At 43.7% G+C, this 25,909-nt stretch overlaps 1 protein-coding gene across 1 annotated transcript in view; it reads left to right on the top strand.

The window, feature by feature from the left end:
- The window catches only part of IGSF11 (immunoglobulin superfamily member 11), a 231,983-nt gene extending 212,662 nt beyond the window's left edge, over window positions 1-19,321 (top strand). The window contains exons 2-7 of the mRNA XM_044287434.1: window positions 5,204-5,367; window positions 6,219-6,426; window positions 10,069-10,224; window positions 11,991-12,113; window positions 16,861-17,008; window positions 17,312-19,321. Of these exons, the coding sequence (XP_044143369.1) occupies window positions 5,204-5,367; window positions 6,219-6,426; window positions 10,069-10,224; window positions 11,991-12,113; window positions 16,861-17,008; window positions 17,312-17,762 (1,250 nt within the window). The 3' untranslated portion in view covers window positions 17,763-19,321. The remainder of the gene's footprint in view (window positions 1-5,203; window positions 5,368-6,218; window positions 6,427-10,068; window positions 10,225-11,990; window positions 12,114-16,860; window positions 17,009-17,311) is intronic.
- The last annotated feature ends 6,588 nt before the right edge of the window (window positions 19,322-25,909 follow it).

Here is a 25,909-nt window from a genome sequence, read left to right as displayed (position 1 = left end):
CATATGATAGGCTTAGATACCCGGGCTCAGCAGTCAGTATTACATATGATAGGCTTAGATACATGGCTCAGCAGTCAGTATTACATACGATAGGCTTAGATACATGGCTCAGCAGTCAGTATTACATATGATAGGCTTAGATACCCGGGCTCAGCAGTCAGTATTACATATAATAGGCTTAGATACCCAGGCTCAGCAGTCAGTATTACATATGATAGGCTTAGATACCCGGGCTCAGCAGTCAGTATTACATATGATAGGCTTAGATACATGGTTCTGGAGTCAGTATTTCATACGATAGGCTTAGATACCCCGACTCTGCAGTCAGTATTACATATGATCGGCTTAGATACCCGGGCTCAGCAGTCAGTATTACATACGATAGGCTTAGATACATGGCTCAGCAGTCAGTATTACATACGATAGGCTTAGATACCTGGGCTCTGCAGTCAGTATCACATACGATAGGCTTAGATACCTGAGCTCAACAGTCAGTATTACATATGATAGGCTTAGATACCTGAGCTCAACAGTCAGTATTACATATGATAGGCTTAGATACCCGGACTCGGCAGTCAGTATTACATACGATAGGCTTAGATACCCGGGCTCAGCAGTCAGTATTACATATAATAGGCTTAGATACCCAGGCTCTGCAGTCAGTATTACATACGATAGGCTTAGATACCTGGGTTCTGCAGTCAGTATTACATACGATAGGCTTAGATACCCGGGCTCTGCAGTCAGTATTACATACGATAGGCTTAGATACCCGGGCTCAGCGGTCAGTATTACATACGATAGGCTTAGATACCCGGGCTCTGCGGTCAGTATTACATACGATAGGCTTAGATACCCGGGCTCTGCGGTCAGTATTACATACGATAGGCTTAGATACCCGGGCTCTGCGGTCAGTATTACATACGATAGGCTTAGATACCCGGGCTCAGCAGTCAGTATTACATATGATAGGCTTAGATACCCGGGCTCTGCAGTCAGTATTACATATGATAGGCTTAGATACCCCGACTCGTCAGTCAGTATTACATACGATAGGCTTAGATACCCGGACTCAGCAGTCAGTATTACATACGATAGGCTTAGATACCCGGGCTCAGCAGTCAGTATTACATACGATAGGCTTAGATACCTGGGCTCAGCAGTCAGTATTACATATGATAGACTTAGATACCCGGGCTCTGCAGTCAGTATTACATATGATAGGCTTAGATACCAGGGCTCTGCAGTCAGTATTACATACGATAGGCTTAGATACCCGGGCTCTGCACTCAGTATTACATACGATAGGCTTAGATACCCGGGCTCTGCAGTCAGTATTACATACGATAGGCTTAGATACCTGGGCTCTGCAGTCAGTATTACATACGATAGGCTTAGATACCTGGGCTCGTCAGTCAGTATTACATACGATAGGCTTAGATACCTGGACTCGGCAGTCAGTATTACATACGATAGGCTTAGATACCCGGGCTCTGCAGTCAGTATTACATATGATCGGCTTAGATACCTGGACTCGGCAGTCAGTATTACATACGATAGGCTTAGATACCCGGGCTCTGCAGTCAGTATTACATACGATAGGCTTAGATACCTGGGCTCTGCAGTCAGTATTACATATGATAGGCTTAGATACCTGGGCTCTGCAGTCAGTATTACATACGATAGGCTTAGATACCCGGGCTCTGCAGTCAGTATTACATACGATAGGCTTAGATACCCGGGCTCTGCAGTCAGTATTACATACGATAGGCTTAGATACCTGGGCTCTGCAGTCAGTATTACATACGATAGGCTTAGATACCCGGGCTCTGCAGTCAGTATTACATACGATAGGCTTAGATACCCGGGCTCAGCGGTCAGTATTACATATGATAGGCTTAGATACCCGGGCTCTGCGGTCAGTATTACATACAATAGGCTTAGATACCTGGGCTCTGCAGTCAGTATTACATACGATAGGCTTAGATATCTGGGCTCTGCAGTCAGTATTACATACGATAGGCTTAGATACCCGGGCTCTGCAGTCAGTATTACATACGATAGGCTTAGATACCTGGGCTCTGCAGTCAGTATTACATACGATAGGCTTAGATACCCGGGTTCTGCAGTCAGTATTACATACGATAGGCTTAGATACCCGGGCTCGTCAGTCAGTATTACATATGATAGGCTTAGATACCTGGGCTCTGCAGTCAGTATTACATACGAAAGGCTTAGATACCCGGGCTCGTCAGTCAGTATTACATACGATAGGCTTAGATACCCAGGCTCTGCAGTCAGTATTACATACGATAGGCTTAGATACCCGGGCTCTGCAGTCAGTATTACATACGATAGGCTTAGATACCTGGGCTCTGCAGTCAGTATTACATATGATAGGCTTAGATACCCCGACTCAGCAGTCAGTATTACATACGATAGGCTTAGATACCCCGACTCAGCAGTCAGTATTACATACGAAAGGCTTAGATACCCGGGCTCGTCAGTCAGTATTACATACGATAGGCTTAGATACCCAGGCTCTGCAGTCAGTATTACATACGATAGGCTTAGATACCCAGGCTCTGCAGTCAGTATTACATACGATAGGCTTAGATACCCGGGCTCAGCAGTCAGTATTACATACGAGAGGCTTAGATACCCGGGCTCTGCGGTCAGTATTACATACGATAGGCTTAGATACCCGGGCTCAGCAGTCAGTATTACATATGATAAGCTTAGATACCCGGGCTCTGCAGTCAGTATTACATACGATAGGCTTATATACCCGGGCTCTGCAGTCAGTATTACATACGATAGGCTTAGATACCCGGGCTCAGCAGTCAGTATTACATACGATAGGCTTAGATACCCGGGCTCTGCGGTCAGTATTACATACGATATGCTTAGATACCTGGGCTCTGCAGTCAGTATTACATACGATAGGCTTAGATACCTGGACTCGTCAGTCAGTATTACATATGATAGGCTTAGATACCCGGGCTCTGCAGTCAGTATTACATATGATAGGCTTAGATACCCAGGCTCTGCAGTCAGTATTACATATGATAGGCTTAGATACATGGCTCGTCAGTCAGTATTACATATGATAGGTTTAGATACCCAGGCTCTGCAGTCAGTATTACATACGATAGGCTTAGATACCCGGGCTCTGCAGTCAGTATTACATACGATAGGCTTAGATACCCGGGCTCTGCAGTCAGTATTACATATGATAGGCTTAGATACCCGGGCTCAGCAGTCAGTATTACATACGATAGGCTTAGATACCCGGGCTCTGCGGTCAGTATTACATACGATAGGCTTAGATACCCGGGCTCTGCTGTCAGTATTACATAAGATAGGCTTAGATACCCGGGCTCTGCACTCAGTATTACATACGATAGGCTTAGATACCCGGGCTCTGCACTCAGTATTACATACGATAGGCTTAGATACCCGGGCTCTGCAGTCAGTATTACATACGATAGGCTTAGATACATGGCTCTGCAGTCAGTATTACATACGATAGGCTTAGATACCCGGGCTCTGCAGTCAGTATTACATATGATAGGCTTAGATACCCAGGCTCTGCAGTCAGTATTACATACGATAGGCTTAGATACCCGGGCTCAGCAGTCAGTATTACATATGATAGGCTTAGATACATGGCTCGGCAGTCAGTATTACATACGATAGGCTTAGATACCTGGGCTCTGCAGTCAGTATTACATACGATAGGCTTAGATACCCGGGCTCTGCAGTCAGTATTACATACGATAGGCTTAGATACCCGGGCTCTGCAGTCAGTATTACATACGATAGGCTTAGATACATGGCTCAGCAGTCAGTATTACATACGATAGGCTTAGATACCCGGACTCTGCAGTCAGTATTACATATGACAGGCTTAGATACCCGGGCTCGGTACCACCCAGGACATGCAGGGTCTTGTAGAGCCTCAGCTTTGTGCGCCCTGGCGGCACCAGCCGCTGACACTGCTGTTGGGAGCAGCTGGCTCCATTGTGCGGCTCTGTACTGGTTTTATGGAGCATGAAGGGACAGTGAGTGGCCTCCCGGGCCTGAGTCTATTGTTCCCCCTGTCACTGTCCTCTCTGCCCAGCCGCTGCAGAGCGATAATATGCAGTGTGTGTGTACAGATGTAGCAGAGCTGAGCGCCTACCATTGCATCACAGGGATAGTTCAGATCACTGCATGAGGGATCACCACAAATTCAGCTCTGCTACATCTGTAAAGATTTACTGGATATAATCATTCAATTTTTTATCTATTCCCTAATTACTGATAATTTGTGTATCAGTGGGATTTCTGGAACTTGTAGTTCCACTAAAGGTAAAGTTACATTTAATGGCACCCATTGTGTCCAGTGGAAGGCTGGTCGTATCACCATCACATATCGGTACCGGGGGGAGCGTCACCGCTTTACCCCCTGTTATAATAATGGCACTATGGTTATCCTGGCATCCAGGGGGCACGATTCACTCCTGCAGTGGTGATGGCTTTACAGCCGACAGCCTGGCATTGATTGTACCTATCTAAAGCATTAAAATTAAAAACTTGACTTTCCGGACTGGCGGCCACCTAGGACAGCTCCACGGAAAAAGTCGCTGCACGACCATGCGACTACTAAGGGGTGCACTTACTTTTATGCATTATATAGATTGCTTTATTTATTTTTGTTTTCGTTATGTTGGGCGATGCCGGGGTTTGAACTCGTGTCTTGCAGTGCTGGGGTCCTGGGTTCAAATCCAACCTCGGCATAGAGCCCCCGTTCTCCACAATAATTTAATCATATGTCTGCGAAGGGTCGGATGTCATAAATTCCAGTGGAATATCGCCCCCCAGTGGCCACATCGTATTATAGAGGACGATATAGACTGTTTATTCGCGTTTTATAGATTTACTTGTGATGATCTTGATTTTCTGCAGTCATTCCTGGATAGTTTACGTACATATGCATGTATCTGTGCTTGCATTAAATATCACCGCAGTTTCCCTTTAAACTGGGCGCGGAAGCGAGGACAAACGTTACGTGAGATATTCCGTATCCCGGTCGTCCACATAATTTGATCTGGATAATAGACTGCTGTGTAATGTGAGGAGGCCCGCGCCTGCTGTAAGCAGATTCTCCCTGCACAAGGTTAGCAGGACGCCGTCCCAGTAACGGACTCTTTCATTGCAGGTTTCGTGACCGCCCTGCAGGTGATGATGGACAAGGATAACATACAGGTCGCCCGTGGCCAGTCCGCAGCGCTCTTATGCACCTTCACCACCAGTGCGGCGCTCACCAACCTCAACATCATCTGGACCGTCACCCCTTTGTCCAATGCCAACCAACCCGAACAGGTACGGTAAAGGGTTAACTTGAGGCAGACCTCCATTTTTAATGACAGTGTCTTCAGTTAGTGACATTTCAACTGCTTTTGAATGACATCACACTTTCTACTCCAGTCACTTTCAAAGCTGCACGCATAGCTCATAGCTCAGCTCTAGCCGCTGTGATTTCCCACAATGCACTGGTCACAGGAAACAAGCAGAATTCTGGATTTAGCTTTGGGTGTGAATGGAGGAGTTTGAAAACAAGTCGTATTAAAGTGTTTTTCTAGTATATGAAGCGTAATCGCTGTAAAGCTTCTGTTACTTTCTAATATACTTTCTGTTTTTGTCTTCTTTCAATTTTTTTTCCATATGTATGCTTGCTGTCAGTGAATGAGAACATTTTTGTGTACTTCTTGAATTCATATATTTTTTTTACAGCTGAGGGTTTGGTACAGCTGTTTTCGGTTTGCACAGTCCTCTGTGGACTAACCAGATACATGTTACCTGCACTGATACATTGTAACAACCTCTCAGGGCAGGAGAGCCTTGTGCTTCTGATGTCCTTAGCTCACAGGGAATTGTCTAGAGTGGATCCAAATGTAACAAACCCTCAGCTAAGAGAACTATTAGATCAGGATAGGTTGTCAGCTTCTGGATGCAAACAACAATGCTGCTATTCTGTGACAGCAAGCAGAGATCTTGAAAATGGTGATGAAGTGAAACACAAAGTGATATACGCCAGTTTTATATGATATCTTCTACACTATAGCTGAGGTGCTGAGCCGTCCCCCGAGGTTCTGGGGGGCGGGGTCAGTGTAGATAGCGCAGAACATCCCTATAGATACCGCTATAATAAATCTACGCTTGTCTTCCCCCAGATCATTATATATCAGGGCGGGCAGGTCTTCACGACGGCGGCGCAGTTCCAAGGACGAGTGGGTTTTATGCAAACCATGCCAAGCACCAACGCTTCAATCTACATAAATAACACGCAGCTGTCCGATACAGGGACCTACCAGTGTATGGTCAACAACTTCCCGGATCGGGCACTGCGCAATATTGGCGTACTGGGATTTACAGTTTTAGGTGAGTGTCAGTTACTGGGGTAAAGTATATAAGGTAAGGGTGTGTAGCAGACTGGGTGGTAAACAGAATTTTCTCCTGCAGCCTATCCATTCACTAGAGAGCAGTGACATCACTGAGAATGCAGCCTATCCATTCACTAGAGAGGAGTGACATCACTGAGAATGCAGCCTATCCATTCACTAGAGAGCGGTGACATCAGAGAGAATGCAGCCTATCCATTCACTAGAGAGCGGTGACATCACTGAGAATGCAGCCTATCCATTCACTAGAGAGCAGTGACATCACTGAGAATGCAGCCTATCCATTCACTAGAAAGCGGTGACATCACTGAGAATGCAGCCTATCCATTCACTAGAGAGCAGTGACATCACTGAGAATGCAGCCTATCCATTCAGTAGAGAGCAGTGACATTACTGAGAAAGCAGCCTATCCATTCACTAGAGAGCGGTGACATCACTGAGAATGCAGCCTATCCATTCAGTAGAGAGCGGTGACATCACTGAGAATGCAGCCTATCCATTCAGTAGAGAGCGGTGACATCAGTGAGAATGCAGCCTATCCATTCACTAGAGAGTGGTGACATCAGTGAGAATGAAGCCTATCCATTCACTAGAGAGCAGTGACATCACTTGAGAATGCAGCCTAACAATTCACTAGAGAGCGGTGACATCACTGAGAATGCAGCCTATCCATTCACTAGAGAGCGGTGACATCAGAGAGAATGCAGCCTATCCATTCACTAGAGAGCGGTGACATCACTGAGAATGCAGCCTATCCATTCACTAGAGAGCAGTGACATCAATGAGAATGCAGCCTATCCATTCACTAGAGAGCGGTGACATCACTGAGAATGCAGCCTATCCATTCACTAGAGAGCAGTGACATCACTGAGAATGCAGCCTATCCATTCAGTAGAGAGCAGTGACATTACTGAGAAAGCAGCCTATCCATTCACTAGAGAGCGGTGACATCACTGAGAATGCAGCCTATCCATTCAGTAGAGAGCGGTGACATCACTGAGAATGCAGCCTATCCATTCAGTAGAGAGCGGTGACATCAGTGAGAATGCAGCCTATCCATTCACTAGAGAGTGGTGACATCAGTGAGAATGAAGCCTATCCATTCACTACAGAGCAGTGACATCACTTGAGAATGCAGCCTAACAATTCACTAGAGAGCGGAGACATCACTGAGAATGCAGCCTATCCATTCACTAGAGAGCAGTGACATCACTGAGAATTCAGCCTATACATTCACTAGAGAGCAGTGATATCACTGAGAACGCAGCCTATCCATTCACTAGAGCGCGGTGACATCACTGAGAATGCAGCCTAACCATTCCCTAGAGAGCAGTAACATCACTGAGAATGCAGCCTATCCATTCACTAGAGATCAGCGGTGACATCACTGAGAATGCAGCCTATCCATTCACTAGAGAGCAGTGACATCACTGAGAATGCAGCCTATTCATTCACTAGAGAGCAGTGACATCACTGAGAATGCAGCCTATCCATACACTAGAGAGCAGTGACATCACAGAGAATGCAGCCTATTCATTCACTAGAGATCAGCGGTGACATCACTGAGAATGCAGCCTATCCATTCACTAGAGAGCATTGACATCACTGAGAATGCAGCCTATCCATACACTAGAGAGCAGTGACATCACTGAGAATACAGCCTATCCATCCACTAGAGAGCAGTGACATCACTGAGAATGCAGCCTATCCATTCACTAGAGAGAGGCGACATCACTGAGAATGCAGCCTATCCATTCACTAGAGAGCGGTGACATCACTGAGAAAGCAGCCTATCCATTCACTAGAGAGCGGAGACATCACTGAGAATGCAGCCTATCCATTCACTAGAGAGCAGTGACATTACTGAGAATGCAGCCTATCCACTCACTAGAGAGCAGTGACATTACTGAGAATGCAGCCTATCCACTCACTAGAGAGCAGTGACATCACTGAGAGTGCAGCCTATCCATTCACTAGAGAGCGGCGACATCACTGAGAATGCAGCTTATCCATTGATTAGAGAGTGGTGACATCAATGAGAATGCAGCCTCTCTAGTGTATGGATAGCAGTGACATCACTGAGAATGCAGCCTATCCATTCACTAGAGAGCGGTGACATCACTGAGAATGCAGCCTATCCATTCACTAGAGAGCGGTGACATCACAGAGAATGCAGCCTATCCATTCACTAGAGATCAGCGGTGACATCACTGAGAATGTAGCCTATTCATTCACTAGAGATCAGCGGTGACATCACTGAGAATGCAGCCTATCCATTCACTAGAGAGCAGTGACATCACTGAGAATGCAGACTATCCATACACTAGAGAGCAGTGACATCACTGAGAATACAGCCTATCCATCCACTAGAGAGCAGTGAGATCACTGAGAATGCAGCCTATCCATTCACTAGAGAGCGGTGACATCACTGAGAATGCAGCCTATCCATTCACTAGAGAGGTGACATCACTGAGAGTGCAGCCTAACCATTCCCTAGAGAGCAGTGACATTACTGAGAATGCAGCCTATCCATTCACTAGAGATCAGCGGTGACCTCACTGAGAATGCAGCCTATCCATTCACTAGAGAGCAGTGACATCACTGAGAATGCAGCCTATCCATTCACTAGAGAGCAGTGACATCATAGAGAATGCAGCCTATCCATTTAGTAGAGAGCAGTGACATCACTGAGAATGCAGCCTATCCATTCACTAGAGATCAGCGGTGACATCACTGAGAATGCAGCCTATCCATTTAGTAGAGAGCAGTGACATCACTGAGAATGTAGCCTATTCATTCACTAGAGATCAGCGGTGACATCACTGAGAATGCAGCCTATCCATTCACTAGAGAGCAGTGACATCACTGATAATGCAGCCTATCCATTCACTAGAGAGCAGTGACATCACTGAGAATGCAGCCTATCCATTCACTAGAAAGCAGTGACATCACTGAGAATGCAGCCTATCCATTCACTAGAGAGTATTGATATAATTGAGAATGCAGCCTATTCATTCACTAGAGAGCAGTGACATCACTGAGAATGCAGCCTATCCATTCACTAGAGAGCGGTGACATCACAGAGAATGCAGCCTATCCATTCACTAGAGATCAGCGGTGACATCACTGAGAATGCAGCCTATCCATTCACTAGAGAGCAGTGACATCACTGAGAATGCAGCCTATCCATTCACTAGAGAGCAGTGACATCACTGAGAATGCAGCCTATCCATTCACTAGAGAGTATTGATATCATTGAGAATGCAGCCTATCCATTCACTAGAGAGCAGTGACATCACTGAGAATGCAGCCTATCCATTCACTAGAGAGCAGTGACATCACTGAGAATGCAGCCTATCCATTCACTAGAGAGTATTGATATCATTGAGAATGCAGCCTATCCATTCACTAGAGAGCGGGGACATCACTAAGAATGCAGCCTATCCATTCACTAGAGAGCAGTGACATCACTGAGAATGCAGCCTATCCACTCACTAGAGAGCAGTGACATCACTGAGAATGCAGCCTATCCATTCACTAGAGAGCGGTGACATCACTGAGAATGCAGCCTATCCATTGTTTTCTTCTGATATAAACACTTGTTATTATGCCGTTACTCCAGTGCCTCCCTCTGAACCCCTCTGCAACATTCAGGGATCCCTGGATATTGGGAGTGATGTCACTCTGACTTGCAGCTCGGAGGAAGGAATTCCCAGACCCACGTACTTATGGGAGAAAGTCGATAACAATCCCATCCTCCCTGCATCTGTAACACAAGGTGAGTGATTAGACTTAGGGCTTGTTCACACCACCGTGCCCTGTTTTGCGGTCCGAAAATTGCGGATCCGCAAAACACGGATGCCGCCCGCGTGCCTTCCGCAATTTGTGGAACGGAACGGACGGCCCTTTATAGAAATGCCTATTCTTGTCCGCAAAATCCCCAAATTATTGTCTGCCGCAGTTTGCCGCCCTAGACCTGTATCTAAATACCCAGGGCACGGCCGATCTACCTGTTGGACCCATCCCCCTAGCACCAAACCTTAAGCACGTAGACCAGTAGGAAAATGGAGTGGAGTAACAAAACATAGAGACGCATAGGTCTGCATCGGAGCTGTATACACAAAGCGGGTGGAGATTTTGTATTAGAACTTTGCAGACAGTTGCTTCATTGCAGCAATAAAATAAAAAAAAGTTGCAAAAGTATGCACCCCCCCCCCCCATAGTGTTTGTCTTTCCAGCATCACCCCTCAGTCCCTCACTCAGTCCCTCGTCTCGAATTTGCTGACAGAGACGTAGCTTGCAAAGCATAAAATTAATGAGTTTTCCTGTATCATAAATCATCGGCGGGATCCAGCGTGTAATGACTCGCGTTGTCGTTACTCATTTCCTACTGGACCTCATGATTTAAGTGTCTCCAATACACTGATAGATACTGCGCGAGCGGAGAGAATATCGCTTATTAATTCAGGGCGCCTTTATTTTCTAATTGATTGAAGTCAGCGGCGGAGGCTTATTATCTGAGGCGGAAAAAAAAACCGTATCCAACTCACGTGAAAAAATCATGTTTGTAGCTTTTTGTAAGTGTTCAATTCATACGTTGCATTGATATTTGTCATCTATGGAGGGCGTGTATACTTTTGCTCCAGTGCACATTTGCAGATTATTTTTTATACCGTTTTGTGTATGCAGGCGCTGTGCAGATATATGGGTCCGCATACCGCCATATTGTTATAGTCATCCCACCCTCGTCTCAGTTACCTGTGAGCAGGCTACAGCCTTGATACAGATATCCAAATCTCTAGCTACCCTTCATACAGTCATAGAGTTAAAGGGGTTCTGCAGTGGAGCAATATTGACGACCTAGCCTCAGGGTAGCTGAAGATAAGACCGCCACTCACTCGCCTGTTCGAGCAAGGCTCGTTCCCCGAGCCGAAACGCGTCGAAAAGTGCCTTTATATGTGACCAATAAAGAAAAAAAATTGCATCCGAGTGAGTGCCGGTCTTATCTTCAACTATGTACATGGGAGCCTGACCCTCGACACATAGAGAGGACGGAGTGCCAACTGCTTTCTACTTGACTAGCCTCAGGGTAAGTCGTCAATATCAGATTAGTGGGGGGTCTGACTCCTGGCACCCTTGTCCATCAACTGTTAGAAGGGGGTTGCCGCGCCTGTGCTGCTTCCTCATCATAGCTGATCGGCAGGGTTGCTGGGGGTTAGACCCGGGCCGACCCCTTTAAGTTTTAGAATTGTGAGTGCCTGCAGCTGCCACTAGGGGGAGCTAAATGCATACGACTACATTGTGTTCCACCTAGTAGTGGCTGTGATTTTAATCATCTCACCAATCCACCTTAAAAATAAATGTTACCATCTAAAACGCTATAGACCCACAATTCTCTGGGCTTTCAGACAGTGTGCCTTTGACCAGATAGTCACTTCGCCTCTATGTAATCTTTTATTTGATACACACAGAAAGTTCTTGACATTTGTTCCAGTCTCTGCAGTCGGAGATCAGAGCTTTTCTGATACCTTCTTTCACTTTCAGACCAGTTTCAAGGTACTATCTTACTGAAGAACATAAGTACTGCATCCTCAGGGCGATATCAGTGTGTATCATCCAATCTCATGGGTGCTCGAACCTGCCTTCTAGACCTGCAAGTACTTGCTCGTAAGTTATCTTTTTTGTTTTTTTATCATTGGGCCCTGCTAAAATCTGAGCATGGATAAACCATAGTCCTGGTAGTCTAGTGGTTAATAAATAATATCCTTGGTGGTCTAGAGGGCTTGTAATCGTATAGTCAATGGCAGAATTTTTGGATAAATACAACTTCTTGCGGGCTAATAAAATATACAGTTAGTGGTCTAGTGATCTGATCATAGTATCCCAGTTGGTCTAGTGGTGTGATTTTCATATCCCTACCTAATATTAAAATATTCTTGGTGGTTTAGTGGGTAGTACTAGGTGGTACTCATTGGCCTTATATATGACAACTATATTCCTTGTGGTCTAGTGAATAAATCTCTTCTGGCCTTGTTGGCATATAAATTATACAGTTGGTGGTTTAGTGGTCCTATCATAGTGTTATAGATTATAGTATCCTTGATTAAACTGGTTGATAACTTCCATATTGTGTTATCGATTTAATAAATATTGCCCTAAGCTTGCTAGGTCCAGGTGGTCTAGTAGTCTGAACATATTATCCCTGTTGGTCTAGTGGTTTTGATTATAATATTCCTGATTTAGCTGGTTGATAATAATATCATTATTATTATTATTTATTATTAAAGCGCCACTCATTCCATAGCGCTGTACATATAAAAAGGGGTATACATACATAATACAGACAATTGCACTAAGCATGACCAAGACGAGCTACAAACTGGTACAGAAGGAGAGAGGGCTCTGCCCGTGAGGGCTTATAATCTACATCTTACGGGAGAAGGACATACCATGAAGGACATACCATGAGGGTGAAGTTGGTCATGGCGTTATAGAGGCAGCAGGGTCACTGGTTGGAGGCTTGTCTGAAGAGGTGTGTTTTCAGGTTTCTTTTGAAGGATTCCACTGTAGGCAAAAGTCTGATATGTTGGGGTAGCGAGTTCCAGAGTGTGGGGGATGCACGGGAAAATTTTTGGAGGCGATTGTGGGAAGAGGTGATAAGAGGAGAGTAGAGAAGGAGGTCTTGTGAGGATCGGAGATTCTGTGGCGGGGATGTATCGGGAAAGTAGCTCAGAGATGTAGGAAGGGGACAGGTTATGGACGGCCTTGTATGTATTTGTTAGTATTTTGAACTGAATTCGCTGGACAATGGGGAGCCAGTGAAGGGGAGAGGGAGAGGCAGAGGAGTAATAGGGTGAGAGGTGGATTAGTCGGGCAGCAGAGTTGAGGATAGATTGGAGATGTTTGCGGATGCAGGAGATGTTTTTGAGTTGGAGGCGGCAGGTGGTGGAAAGGGCTTGGATGTGCGGTCGGAAGGAGAGGGCAGAATTCAAGGTCACTCCAAGGCAGCGGACTTGGTTGACCTGGGAGAGTGTGCAGCCATTGATTGTGATAGATAGGTCTGTTGGAGGGGTTGAGCAAGATGGGGGAAAGATGATGAATTCTCTTTTATCCATGTTAAGTGTTAGTAAGCGAGAGGAGAAGAAGGAGGATATGGAAGATAGGCAACAAGGGATTCTGGATAGTAAGGTGGTGATGTCTGGACCAGAGAGTTAGATTTGCGTGTCGTCAGCATAAAAGTGATATTGAAAACCATGGGACTCTATGAGATGTCCCAGTCCAAAAGTGTAGATAGAGAAGAGCAGAGGTCCTAGGACAGAGACTTGCGGGACACCAACAGAGAGGAAATGAGACGAGAAGGTGGTGTGGGAGTGGTAGACGCTAAACGTCTGGTCTGTGAGGTATGATGTGATCCAGGAGAGGGCCAGGTCAGTGATGCCAAGAGATGAGAGAGTTTGTAACAGAAGGGAGTGGTCAACAGTGTCAAAGGCAGAGGACAGGTCAAGGAGAAGGAGGACAGAGTAATGTTTTTTGGTTTTGGCTAGGTTAGTAGGTCATTGGTGAGTTTGGTGAGGGCAGTCTCTGTTGAGTGGTGGGGTCGGAAGCCAGATTATAGGCAGTCAAAGAGGGAGCAGGAGGAGAGATGAGAGGACAGTTCAGAATGGACATGTTGTTCAAGTAGCTTTGAGGCATACAGAAAAAGTGATATGTGGCGATAACTGGACAAAGAAGATAGGTCAAGTGAAGGCTTTTTGAGGATAAGTGTAATGGTAGCATGTTTAAAAGCAGAGGGGAAGACACCAGAGGTTAGTGATAGGTTGAAGAGATGATTTAGGGCTGGGATAAACACTGTGGTGAGGTTAGGGATGAGGTGGGATGGGATTGGGTCAAGTGTACTGGTGGTGAGATGGGATCTGGAGAGTAGAGTGGAGAGTTTTTCTTCTGTAATAGTGGAGAAGCTGGTTTTGGGAGAAGACTTGTGTAGAGGGTCTGTGGGGACTGTGCACTGAAGCTTTCTCTGATGTTAACTATCTTTTGTTTGAAGTATGTGGCAAACTCCTCAGCTGAGATGAGAGGGTCGGAAAGCTGGGGGACGGAGAAGGGAGTTAAAAGTGTTAAAAAGTTGTTTAGGGCTGTGGGACAAAGAAGATATGAGGGATGAGAAGTCGCCTGCTTTGCATCAGCGATTGAGGATTTGAAAATGAGGAGGGATTGCTTGTATGCGGTGAAGTGATCCTTAGAGTCAAATTTCTTCCATCGCCGCTCAGCAGACCTGGAAGCTTTTCAGATTTTTTTGGTCAGGTCGGTGTGCCAGGGTTGTCTGTTGATTTTTCGGGTGTTGTTGTGTCTGAGGAGGCAACAGTGTCCAGAGCTGTACTTATTGTGGTGTTATATAGGGTGGTGGCAGTATCTGGGTCTTTGAGGGAACGAATGGTAGAGAGTGGCAGAAGAGAGTCAGAAAGCAAGCGAAAGTCGAGATGTTTAAGGTTTCTGCGGGGGGGGGGGGGGGGGGTGTTAGTGTGTGGACCGGGGGAGTAGCAGAAGAGACCTGTGAAGAGAAGGTGAGTAGGTTGTGGTCAGATGGGGGAGAGGCGAATTAGAAAGGTTAGATAGGGAGCAGAGGCGGGTAAAGATAAGATCCAGAGTGTGACCATCTCTGTGGGTGGGAGTTGAAGACCACTGTGAGAGGTCGAAGGAGGAAGAGAGTGATAGTAGTTTCGAGGCGGCTGAGTGGCAGGTGTCAATAGGGATGTTGAAGTCACCCATGATGATAGTGGGGATGTCGGCAGAAAGAAAGTGTAGTAGCCAGGTGTAAAGTGGTCAATAAAGATGGTGGCTGGGCTTGGGGGGCGGTAAATGACAGCTACTTGGAGGTTGGAGGGAGAGTAGATGCAACCAGAGTGTACTTCAAACGAAGGGACCATAATGGAGGGTGGCAGTGGAGTTGGGCTGGAGTTGGAGCAGGTGTCTGATAGGAGAAGACCAACTCCTCCACCATGTTTGCAGCAGGGGCGGAGAGTGTGAGTGAATTGAAATCCTCTATAGGAGAGTGCAGCAGGGGAGGAGGTGTGAGAGGGTGTCAGCCATGTTTCTGTGAGACCCAGGAAGGAAAGTTTTTGAGAGATGAAGAGGTCATGAATGTAGGACAGTTTGTTACAGACAAAGCGTGCATTCCATAATGCTCCTGCAAGAGGAACCAAAGGAGCAGGGGTCAGAGGAATGGTTATTAGGTTTAAGGGGTTGCAAAAATTTGTAGGAGGAGATTTGTAGTAGGACGTAGAGGTGATAGTGGGGATTTGCTGAGGGGGGCCTGGATTTGGAGAGATATCACCAGCAATAAGGAAAAGCAGAGAAAGTGATAGTAGGTGAGAATAAGAGAGGGCAGGAGGTATCTGTGTGTGTTTGGGAAGGAAGTGTTTTACGTTGCCAAACAGGTTTGTGCAAGCGGTCAGATGAGAAGGTAAGATGGAGGGAGAGATGAATAGTTTCTTTTCTGGGTGAATTGATGTGGGGGTATTTCAGGAGGTTGTGGAAAAGTGGAAGAGTAAGATGAAAGATTGAAACATTGTTTGCATTAACTATTTATTTTCACCTGTGGTCCCCTTCTGGTTCAATTCTGGTATAATTCGGTATGTGCACTTAAAGAGTTGCACTGAAAAGACCAAGGTCTGAAAGACCTAAGGACTTAGATTTATACCATTCAGTGTTCAATCAGGTGTGAACAAGAGGGGAGGGGGCTACATTTGGCCTAATCAAGGAGGACCAGATACAGGGGTGAAATAGTCAATGTAAGCAAATACTCAATAAATCCAGCAGGGGAAGAGACATTAATAGTTCAATGCAGACATACCAGGTAATGAGAAGGAAAGATGAGGGGTGTGAACAATATCAGACTCTGGGTTAGGTTCAATGCAGACAAACCTGGAGAGGAGAGACTTGGGTGATGGTCAGTAGACAGTGATGACAAAGTGGATTCCATATCCATAATATTACATTCTGGTATAATTTGGTATGTGCACTTAAAGAGTTGCACTTGCAATATGTTGCATTGAAAAGACTATGTTAACAATTTAATAAATATGACCTCACACCTTCTGGGTCCTGGTGGTCTTGTGATTTGATTCCTTTTGGTCTTGTGGCTTGATTATAGTATCCTTGATCAAGCTGGTTGACAATATACTTGCCTTGAGAACAATTCATTAAATATGACCTTACATCTAATAGTTTGATCACATAATCCCTTTTGGTCTAGTGGTGTGATTATAGTACCTATGATGGAGGTTGGTAATAATATTCTTACTGCCTTAACAAATAAATATGGTGATCTAGAGGGTCACAAATCATTATTTTGAGTTGTAGTAGGTTGGTCATAATACCAATACTGTGGTAACGATGCTCACTCTTGTGTTCTCAGCTCAGCACCAGAGCATGGGTCTTATAGCTGGAGCCATCGCTGGGGGAGTGTTGGTGCTGGCCATCTGCATAATCGTGGTAGTTGTTGGGTTGTTCTACTGGAGGAACAAGCACAAGGAAGAGGAAGATGAAATCCCTAATGAGATAAGGTATGATGGATGGGGAGCATCATTGGATTGTCTTCGTTGCCATACAGTTTGCATTGAGTATTATGATATTTATGATCTTGCATGGTCAGCTCAATCATAAGGTTGGGTCTACACTATTGTGTGCATAAAGGCGACAAGTGTATGTAGAATTTGGGCCATGGGACACTTATATTGCATCTTCCTAGTTAAGAAGCACAATTTGTCTACCAAGCATTGCATATATGATCAAAAAGGAAGATGATCTAAGATGAGGTATAAACTAACATATATCTGCTGTTCATATAATTTTCCTTATCTTTCTAGAGAGGACGATCTTCCTCCGAAGTGCGCATTGTCTACCAAAGTCTTTCACCCTGATGCCTCCTCCTCTGAGCATGATACACTAACGTCCACCAACACAAACATCTACAATGGTCACTACTGGAGTAACTCCAAGTCCAATTTCAACACCGGTTCTTACGTCCATTACAACTGCAATGGTTGCCGCCAACCCTCCGCCCGTTCAGTGACAGGTCATCCAAGACCAACATATGCTAATGGTGGACAACCTTCTACAGGTCCTCCAAAGACATTGGTGGTGACGGCTAGCACAGCCCCTTCTCCAAAGACTGGAGGTAGAAGCAACGGTACGGTTGGCAGAAAAGCTAAGCCGTCTCAAACTAGGTCTTATGCTGTTAGCCAGGCCACATTGGAGAGGATAGGTGCTGTACCGGTCATGATACCAGCTCAGAGTAGAGCTGGGTCGCTAGTATAGACAGAGAATAAAGTCAGCTTGGGGCAAAGAAGAGTCGTGTCAGCATGTGGGATGAAAGAACATCACGTGTGCTTCTCTGTTCCTTCCTTTCATCCAGGCAATCTACAACTGGAAAAAGGCCGGTCCTTTGCTCTTGTGAGAGCAGACATACCCTGAGACAAGGAATAAACAGGGGAAGTGTGGACGGTTTTCTCGAGATTAGAACTCGTCCTTGTAGTGCCAAGCACAGCCCCGGGGCTTCCAACACAGGATAACATATGTGCCTCCCGTACTCTGGTTCAGCTCCTCTCACTCACACAAAGCCCCATTAAAGGCTTTATTTTTGTAGCATTCACCTTGCTTGGAATCCAACTAGTTCTCTTGTTCTTTGAAGACGGTGCTAAGGAGCCCCCCACCCAACTCACCCTTCTGTACCACCCTAAAAATCACCAGCTAAAGAAGTAATCACCCCATCCTACATACCTCCAGCACTTTATTCATACCCACCTCCATGGAATAACATCCAACAGGTAGATACATTGCAAGAACCCACCATCGCCACTGAATATGACACGGACTTCATCATACCAAGAAGATCCCTCAAGATTCCTAAGATCTCGATTTTTTTTCCCCTCAAATATTTGTTCCTATTTTGAGATTATAGACACTGAACCTGTTTTGCATTCTTTTACTGAATTTAATATATATATAAAAAAAAATATTTTTCTGTAGTATTTGATTTTTTTAGGGGCTCTGTAGTCATCATTGTATCAAATTTCGAATACTAGGTCATTGTATTGTGTTTGGCAAATGTGTCAACTTCTTTTCTTCCCTCAGAAAAAAACATCATTATTATTTTTTTGTTCTTAACGCGTTTATTTTTTAATGGACTTGATTTGCAGATATTTCTTAAGTTGCAGAACTAGATGTCCTATCATGGTCTTTCAGCTCCGGTTGAGACCATGGGTGAACTTTTAGTTCCACCATTTCTCAGGAAGCGTGGGTTGTCCACTTTAGACGAACATGCAGTAGGATGTATGGAAGAATTTTTGAAATTGCTGTAGTCTACAGAAGGTGGATGAGGGAGCTTGAACATGCAGTAGGATGTATGGAAATAATTTTTGAAATTGCTGTAGTCTACAGAAGGTTGAAGAGAGAGCCGTACAGAGTTTCGGGTGATTTAATGACAAGCAATGGCAAGGAATTAATACGTTTTTGGTTCAACAAATGCAACACGTTCTAGTGATTGTCCTCCATGAGCACCAATGGGTCAACCAGCCTCCTCGTTGAGTGTTAGCCTTCAAATCCTGTCTTCTCACCCAGTGAAGGGCTGAAGCTTTCATATATCTCTATTATTCAGTGGACGAACACAGAAACAGTTGAATCTCCTTATGCTGCAAATCCAACTAAGTGGCAACAAAAAGGGGGGGAAACGCCAAGTATACCCCAAGTGGACTCTTGATCGAAATACTGGATATCCAGTGTTTATGTGCCTGAAAATTGATGTCTGCAGAGTTACAGTATTATGTACACAAGAGCCAAACTTTATAATGTTCAAATAACTTTATTCACAGGTTACAAGTGTTCTATACCTCTCTCTCTATATATATATATATTAGATTTCATATTTTTTCTTTCCAGTCTCAACCAAAATCCAGAATATTTTTGCATTTTTTTCATAGTATCCCATGATCATTAGTTATCTAAAACTGGCCATAGACATGTCTCGACCATACCAAGTGTGCATGTAATTTCAGTGGGCTACTCTATGCTTCTGGGTTGGATAAGTTAAAACTGAACCTAATGGATCCTTATTCTGCTCCCCAGGTAGAGATGTTTATGGGCACTGCCCATAGACATTGAGATCCATGTTAAAATAATTAATGTGTATGGCTAGTTTTCCAGTAGAGTATAGGCAACCCGTCACCAGGACAGGAACCTTGTTTTGCACTAAGGATGCCAAACTGGTGGTAGCAAATGAGTCCACCAAATGGTCTCCTGATTGCCACTGATGGGTCTGGAAAAAAATATTTACCCCCATATACTCTCTCCCTCCCTGTTAAAGAAAACCTATTCCCATGATGGTTACAGAGTTGATACTCTTGGCCCTAATGCAAGATCTGAAACAAGAACCCCACCTACCATGTGTCATGGTGTTTTCTTACGTGCACTAGTTTTTTGGGTGCAACAGCTTGCTTTGCACCCCCTATAGTTGTTTCTAAAGAATCATTAAGGTTCTGGGGAGCATTTTTTGGGTGCTGGTTTACCCACTAATTCAGCTTTTATGAGTCTATCATAATAAAGGAGATCCATCCTGCTAAAAGGTCTTTTCCACCAATCTCATACACTATCCAAGCTGAGCAGACTGGGTCTAGGATTTCAACGAGTGTATTTTTTCAAAAACTTACTTAGGTCAAATGGAAATCTGATCATGTTCGTTGGATATTAAGTTGTTTTCTATTAATTCCGGTTATAGTCTCATCTGAATGTTGGATTCATGTGTTCTTCACAGTTTCTCCCTCCTTTCCGAATATGATGTCAATTAACCAACTGCTGCAATGTTATAGTAGAGCATTAACTCACCGGCACGGTAATGGGTTTCAGACAGGTTCTGCCTATTCCCTGACATGTCCCTTGACTAATATAGTCTGGATGTTTCAGATGAGTGGGTGAGGGAGGTTTGTTCTAATATTTTGGGATAAAAAATATCTTCAAAATAATCCATGCATCCATGACTTTTTGATATATCCTAAAAAAAATAAAAATATGCATTTTGGCCATATTCGGAATGTCTTTAATACTAGTTCTAATATTACTAGGGGTGCATATGCCTTCATAATGACTTGAATACAAAAACTCTAATATTTACTGCAAAAGCTTTGCGGCATTCGATGTGCCAACCACCTGTTGGGTGGCATGCTTGGCAGCACACTAATGTGGGTATGTATGGCTTGCATGGTAGTAATCTATAAAATTTATGGATACCACAATTTTTATGGGGGTAGGGTAGATCATTTAAAACGATAATTGGGTCAGAGGTTGCACTTGCTCATAGGTCTTTTACCGCTCAGAATTGGCATTCATGGATTTGATAGGTTCCCCTCCTCAATATTTTTTGAACGGGTGCTGGGCACCTGTTTAACGTGGGTGGTGGTTTGGGGGATGGGCTGTGCTTGAGTGCGTCTTCTGTACACACTCCCAAATGCCATTCTGGTTGTTCACTGAGTCTGAGGATGCCTAAGCAGTAATTAATCTCGTCCTCCTGCTATGTTTACATTTGCTATGGCAGATAAAAGAGAAAAAACTCAAAATCTTAAAACTCAGTTTCCTGCATCCTGCATAATAGTTTGAGATGCCCGGCCTGCCGCATGAAATCCTGTTTCTTGAGTGATGTAAGTAAAAAAAAAAAAAGAATGTAAAAAAAAAAAAAAAAAGAATGCCCAGATTTTTTGTTTTTTTTCTAATGCATAAAGATGATATGACCAGAAATATTGATACTTTGTATCACTGAAGGCAACTTCATTGTTAGGGGTTGGTGGTACCAGAAGTTGGAATTTACAGTAGAGAAGTAGGAACGTTATTGGGATTACCCATGACTTGGAACCCTTTGTGATGTGACGAATTAAAAATAATTGGGAAGACCAAAATCAACAGAATCCTTTTTGATTCCCATTCATTCCTAAATTATTTTGCAGGTTGCCCTCCCCGTTGGGTACATAGAGTAAACTAAATAAATTGACCTTTCCCATGTATTTAGAATGTGATAGAACTGAGAAATTACAGTATGTGCATCCCTTACCTCTATTTACATACGATGGTGGACCAAGCTGGAATGTGGACAGTTGGAACCCTTTCTTAACCCATGTATTACATTAGTGCTTGATCACCACTGTAACTTTTTGAATAACATGCATTGATTTACCAAAAGGTTCGGTGAAATACAGATGTAGCAGAGCTCAACTCAACTGAGAGTTGATACCTACTCAGTTTGATATCATGATAGGTTATCCGTGGTTTTCTGTAGACTTGCAGATATACCAGACCTATGTTATAGGATTCCATAGGAGGTAGCATGGCCCACAATTTGACACCTTGCATTCATGGCTATGTTTTCCCCAGGTCCCTCTGAACATGGGACACATCTACCCTTTACCAAATGGTAGTGATTTTTGCCAACTTTCTCACTGAATTCTACAAGTTCTCCATTGTTGTACAATCTGGTAAAGAGATGGTCAGGTTGGTTTTGTTCCAATCTGAGAGTGAAGCCCAACACTAAGAATTTTTTGTAGAGTGGTATTCTGTTCTGACTTAACGAATATGGTCCCCAATGGGGAGATGGCCACTTTATGCCATCTCTGTGCCCCAAGGCTGCCTTCATGAAACCTGGTGAGAAAAAACAGCAGCATGAAAATGACTAACGATAACCCAAGGTCATTCTCAAACTTTGGGAATGTGGTGAGAATGACCCCAGGTAATCTTAGCCGTTGTGACTTTGCAAAGTTAAATCATAAAAACTACTCCATAGAGAAGTGATCCTAACTCATTTAATCTTGAAGCTGATGTGGGTCCAGCTTTTCGAATTCCCAATGATCAACTGTGATCACCAGGGGATGCTGCATTTGACTAAATGTCCATATCTGCATGGGCAGTCTAAATCCATCAGAACAAGAGACACTTCTATAGAGGGACTCCCCTTCGTCATGTCCTCATGAGACAATCCCTTGGTGTTCAAACACTTCACAATGGGAATGACTAAGGTAATTCTCAATCTTTGGGAACACTGTGAGAATGATCCTGGGTAACCTTAGCTGCCCCATCATAAGAACTGTCCCATGGAGATGATTAACACCCTCCATGAAGATCGAAGTAATTTGATTTTCTCCTGACCCAGTTTCGAGGTTGCAGTGGCTCGAACTGGTAAATTAATTTACTTATCCCATATCCCCAAATATAATTTCTTGGCTCAGCTATCTTAGCGGCTACCACGTCTGTTCTCAAGTGAATAGAAGTAGGAATTTGTGCGTACCGCATTTCCCAGGAGTTAGCCCCATTTAGATCCTCAGTGTTGTATAACATATTGTGCTTTTTTATTATATTACCGTGTCCTTTTTTTTTGGACTTAACACATAAAGTTCCATAAAGTTCTCCCCCAGAACAGACCGTCCTATAGAGTCGCTCCCTCTCTGCATTTCCTTTTTATATTGGCGAGGCAGCAGGATCTGTGAAGCATTGCGACTCTCAAACATCAGTGTCCCTGGCTGCAGTACAATGCAGTCGAGGGAACGGTAGACACTAAGACACTGCAGAAACATTAGCACCAGCTGTCGTCACTGAGCAGAGGAGTCTTATACTGAGCAGTTACTGGGATCCACCATGACCTTGCGTCTAATATCACATTTCATTCCGAAAGACGTGCCCTCACTTTATGGAAATCGCATTGACTTTCGTCTGAAATCTAACATTAAACCCTTAAGGACAGGGACAATTTTTCTATTTGCGTTTTTGTTTTTTTATCCCCAACTACCGAGAACCATAACTTTTTAAAATTTTCCATTTGCGTAGACGTAGGAGGGCTTTTTTTTTTTGTGGGACAAGTTGTAATTTTTAATGGCACCATTAAAACACAAAACGAAACACAATTCCACCATAGTTTTTAGGATTTTAGTGTTCACTATGTGCAAAAAAAATAACCTGACCATATTCTGTGGGTCGGTATAATTAAAGGGATACCACATTTTTGTAGTTTATATTATGTTTTAACTACTTAAAAAACTTTAAACTACTACTTTGAAACAATTAATAACAAACATAATTTTTATTTTATTTTTCCATCTACAGAGCTGTATGAAGGCTCATTTTATTGGTACCATTATGGGGTACATACCACTTTTTGATCACTTCTCATTCAATTTATTTGGGTGTCCAAAAGTAGAAAATCTATTTTAATTATTTTTTGTTACGGCATCCACCAAACACATGACAAATATTGTTATATTTTATTTATTTAAAGGCTATGGACACCTTGGGGGCATTTTTTTTAATTATTGCATTTTACTTATTATGAGCTAAAAATGCTTTTTTTCAATTGGTCTTTATTAAAAATATGGAGTCCTTTTTTCTGTACAAAGCTGAGATGCTCTAGCAGCTGCCTGTGGATTTTCTGTCATCTCGGGAGCAGACGGACTCCTTATCTCTGCTCTCTCTCATTATAGCTCAGTTCATATCTTACAGATAAGAATGTGGCTTAGATAAGTTTTTATGATCTCTCAGTTTAGAGATAAGGGTTATTATATGAGGGCACAAAGTGAAAGTACCAGTCACACAGCTAGACAAACAGTTAACCTTTTGTAACAGAACAACTCAATATTTTTAATAAAGGCCAATTGAAAAAACTATTTTCTGCCAAAAATGAGTAACATGCAATCATAAACAAAAATTAACTCCAAAGGTGTACATAGCCTTTAAGTTTATTTATTATTATATGGTAAGTAAAATTGGGAAGGGGGGATAGAATTTTTAATATTTTTTTAACTTTTTTTTTCTCTGTCATTTTTATTCCCTTTGAGAACTGCATGTTTAAGAGAACTTGAACATGCAGTTTTCTGATTGCTTGTCAAATATACCACAGTAGATTTTCACAGGCTGTAGCTGAGGATTAGCTTTGCAGGCAGCTTGCTGTGACAGCTCAAGGAGTCTTCACAGTGCTCTAGGCTGTCATAGAAACTGATTAGAACTCCATGATTTTGCCTACAGGGCTCCAATCGGCCCTCTCCTTCTGACTCTACAGCTGCCGTGGTCATTACTGACAGTGGCATCTGTGGGGTAAAATGGCTGGGATCGGCGTTATCTCCGATCCCAGTCACTGCCGTTGGTTGTCTGCTCTATTATACAACTGGCACCAGCCATATATGGAGTGAGCTCACTCCATTCTTCTCCTTAATGCTCATGATGTACGTGTACAGTATGTCATGGTGGGTTATGGCATTAAAGAGCGTGAAAATTGTTTAAAACATTTTTTATTACTTGCTGTATTTTTATTATCCATTTTGCTTATATGGCATTAGGGCATCTAAACATCTAAGTACCCCCCCCCCCCCCCCCCCAAATTTACCTTCACAGTGGGCTATACCTATTAAAAGCACAGCAAGAGGACAGAGCCAGTAAATCTAAGAGACAAGCTGTGTCTTTAGAAGAGCTGTAAGACTCCACGATATTGTTTATCTCATATTAAAAAGAGAAAAAATAACTTGCCTAAAAATCCAAAAATCCATGGCCCCTTATGCAATATTTTGGCCAAATTCTTACCACCCAAAAGACCATGGTTCTCTATGTTGGTCACCCTGCCAAATATCTTTAGTAAGGTCCATCAGTTTCCTTCTATTTACTGTGCCTCCTACCTTAATGTTGCCCTAGGCAGCCATCTAATCCGCCTACACTTCATCTCGGACCTGTTTATACCCCACATCCCTAGTACAGGAGGTCAAGGGGTATTATTTGGCCCCTTCCAGTCTTACTCAAGATGTATACATCCAGCTAAAAGAATGTGCCAAATGGTCCATGTGGCAACTGAACATTTCTCCAAATGTAACTAGACACAGAACCTGCACGACCGACCATTATTGGTCAAAAATTTCAGTTCGAAAGCAGACTTTTCCTAATTTTCCAATCGCTTAGCAAATATCTGTTAATATGTGATGTTCGAGGTTTGGAACGTTTGTCGGATTGGAGGTAAACCTACACACTTATGTAGCCCCTCTTTTTCGTTGCAGACATTATTTCCTGAGTGGGATCTTGCACATAATGTCTACTTCTAAGTAAACCTCCCACCCGCTTTCTATTCCTTCTAACCAATGTGTGGTCCTCAAGGAGGTCTGGTGCCTAGAGAAGGTGATGGTTTCCTTCGTGTTACAAAGTATCATTTTTTTCCAAAAATATTCAAAAATTAATCTTTCAACTGTTTTCAGAATATTTTCGATGAGCCAAATTGGGGGGGGGCTCAAAGTCTGGGTCTCTGTCATGAAGATGTGAAATGCATTTTTACATTGTAAGGCACGGTATCCATATAGCGGTTGTGACATTGACTGACATATTTGGCTACCCTTTTGGGGGAAGGTTTGCCACAACTAGGATCTGATCTAAAAGGGAACCTAACGGGTCCAGACCCAGCT

Source organism: Bufo gargarizans, chromosome 3 (genome assembly GCF_014858855.1).
Source record: "Bufo gargarizans isolate SCDJY-AF-19 chromosome 3, ASM1485885v1, whole genome shotgun sequence".
Lineage (NCBI taxonomy): Eukaryota > Metazoa > Chordata > Amphibia > Anura > Bufonidae > Bufo > Bufo gargarizans.
Note: the sequence above shows the minus strand (reverse complement) of the source record. Positions and strands in the feature narration are given on the sequence as shown.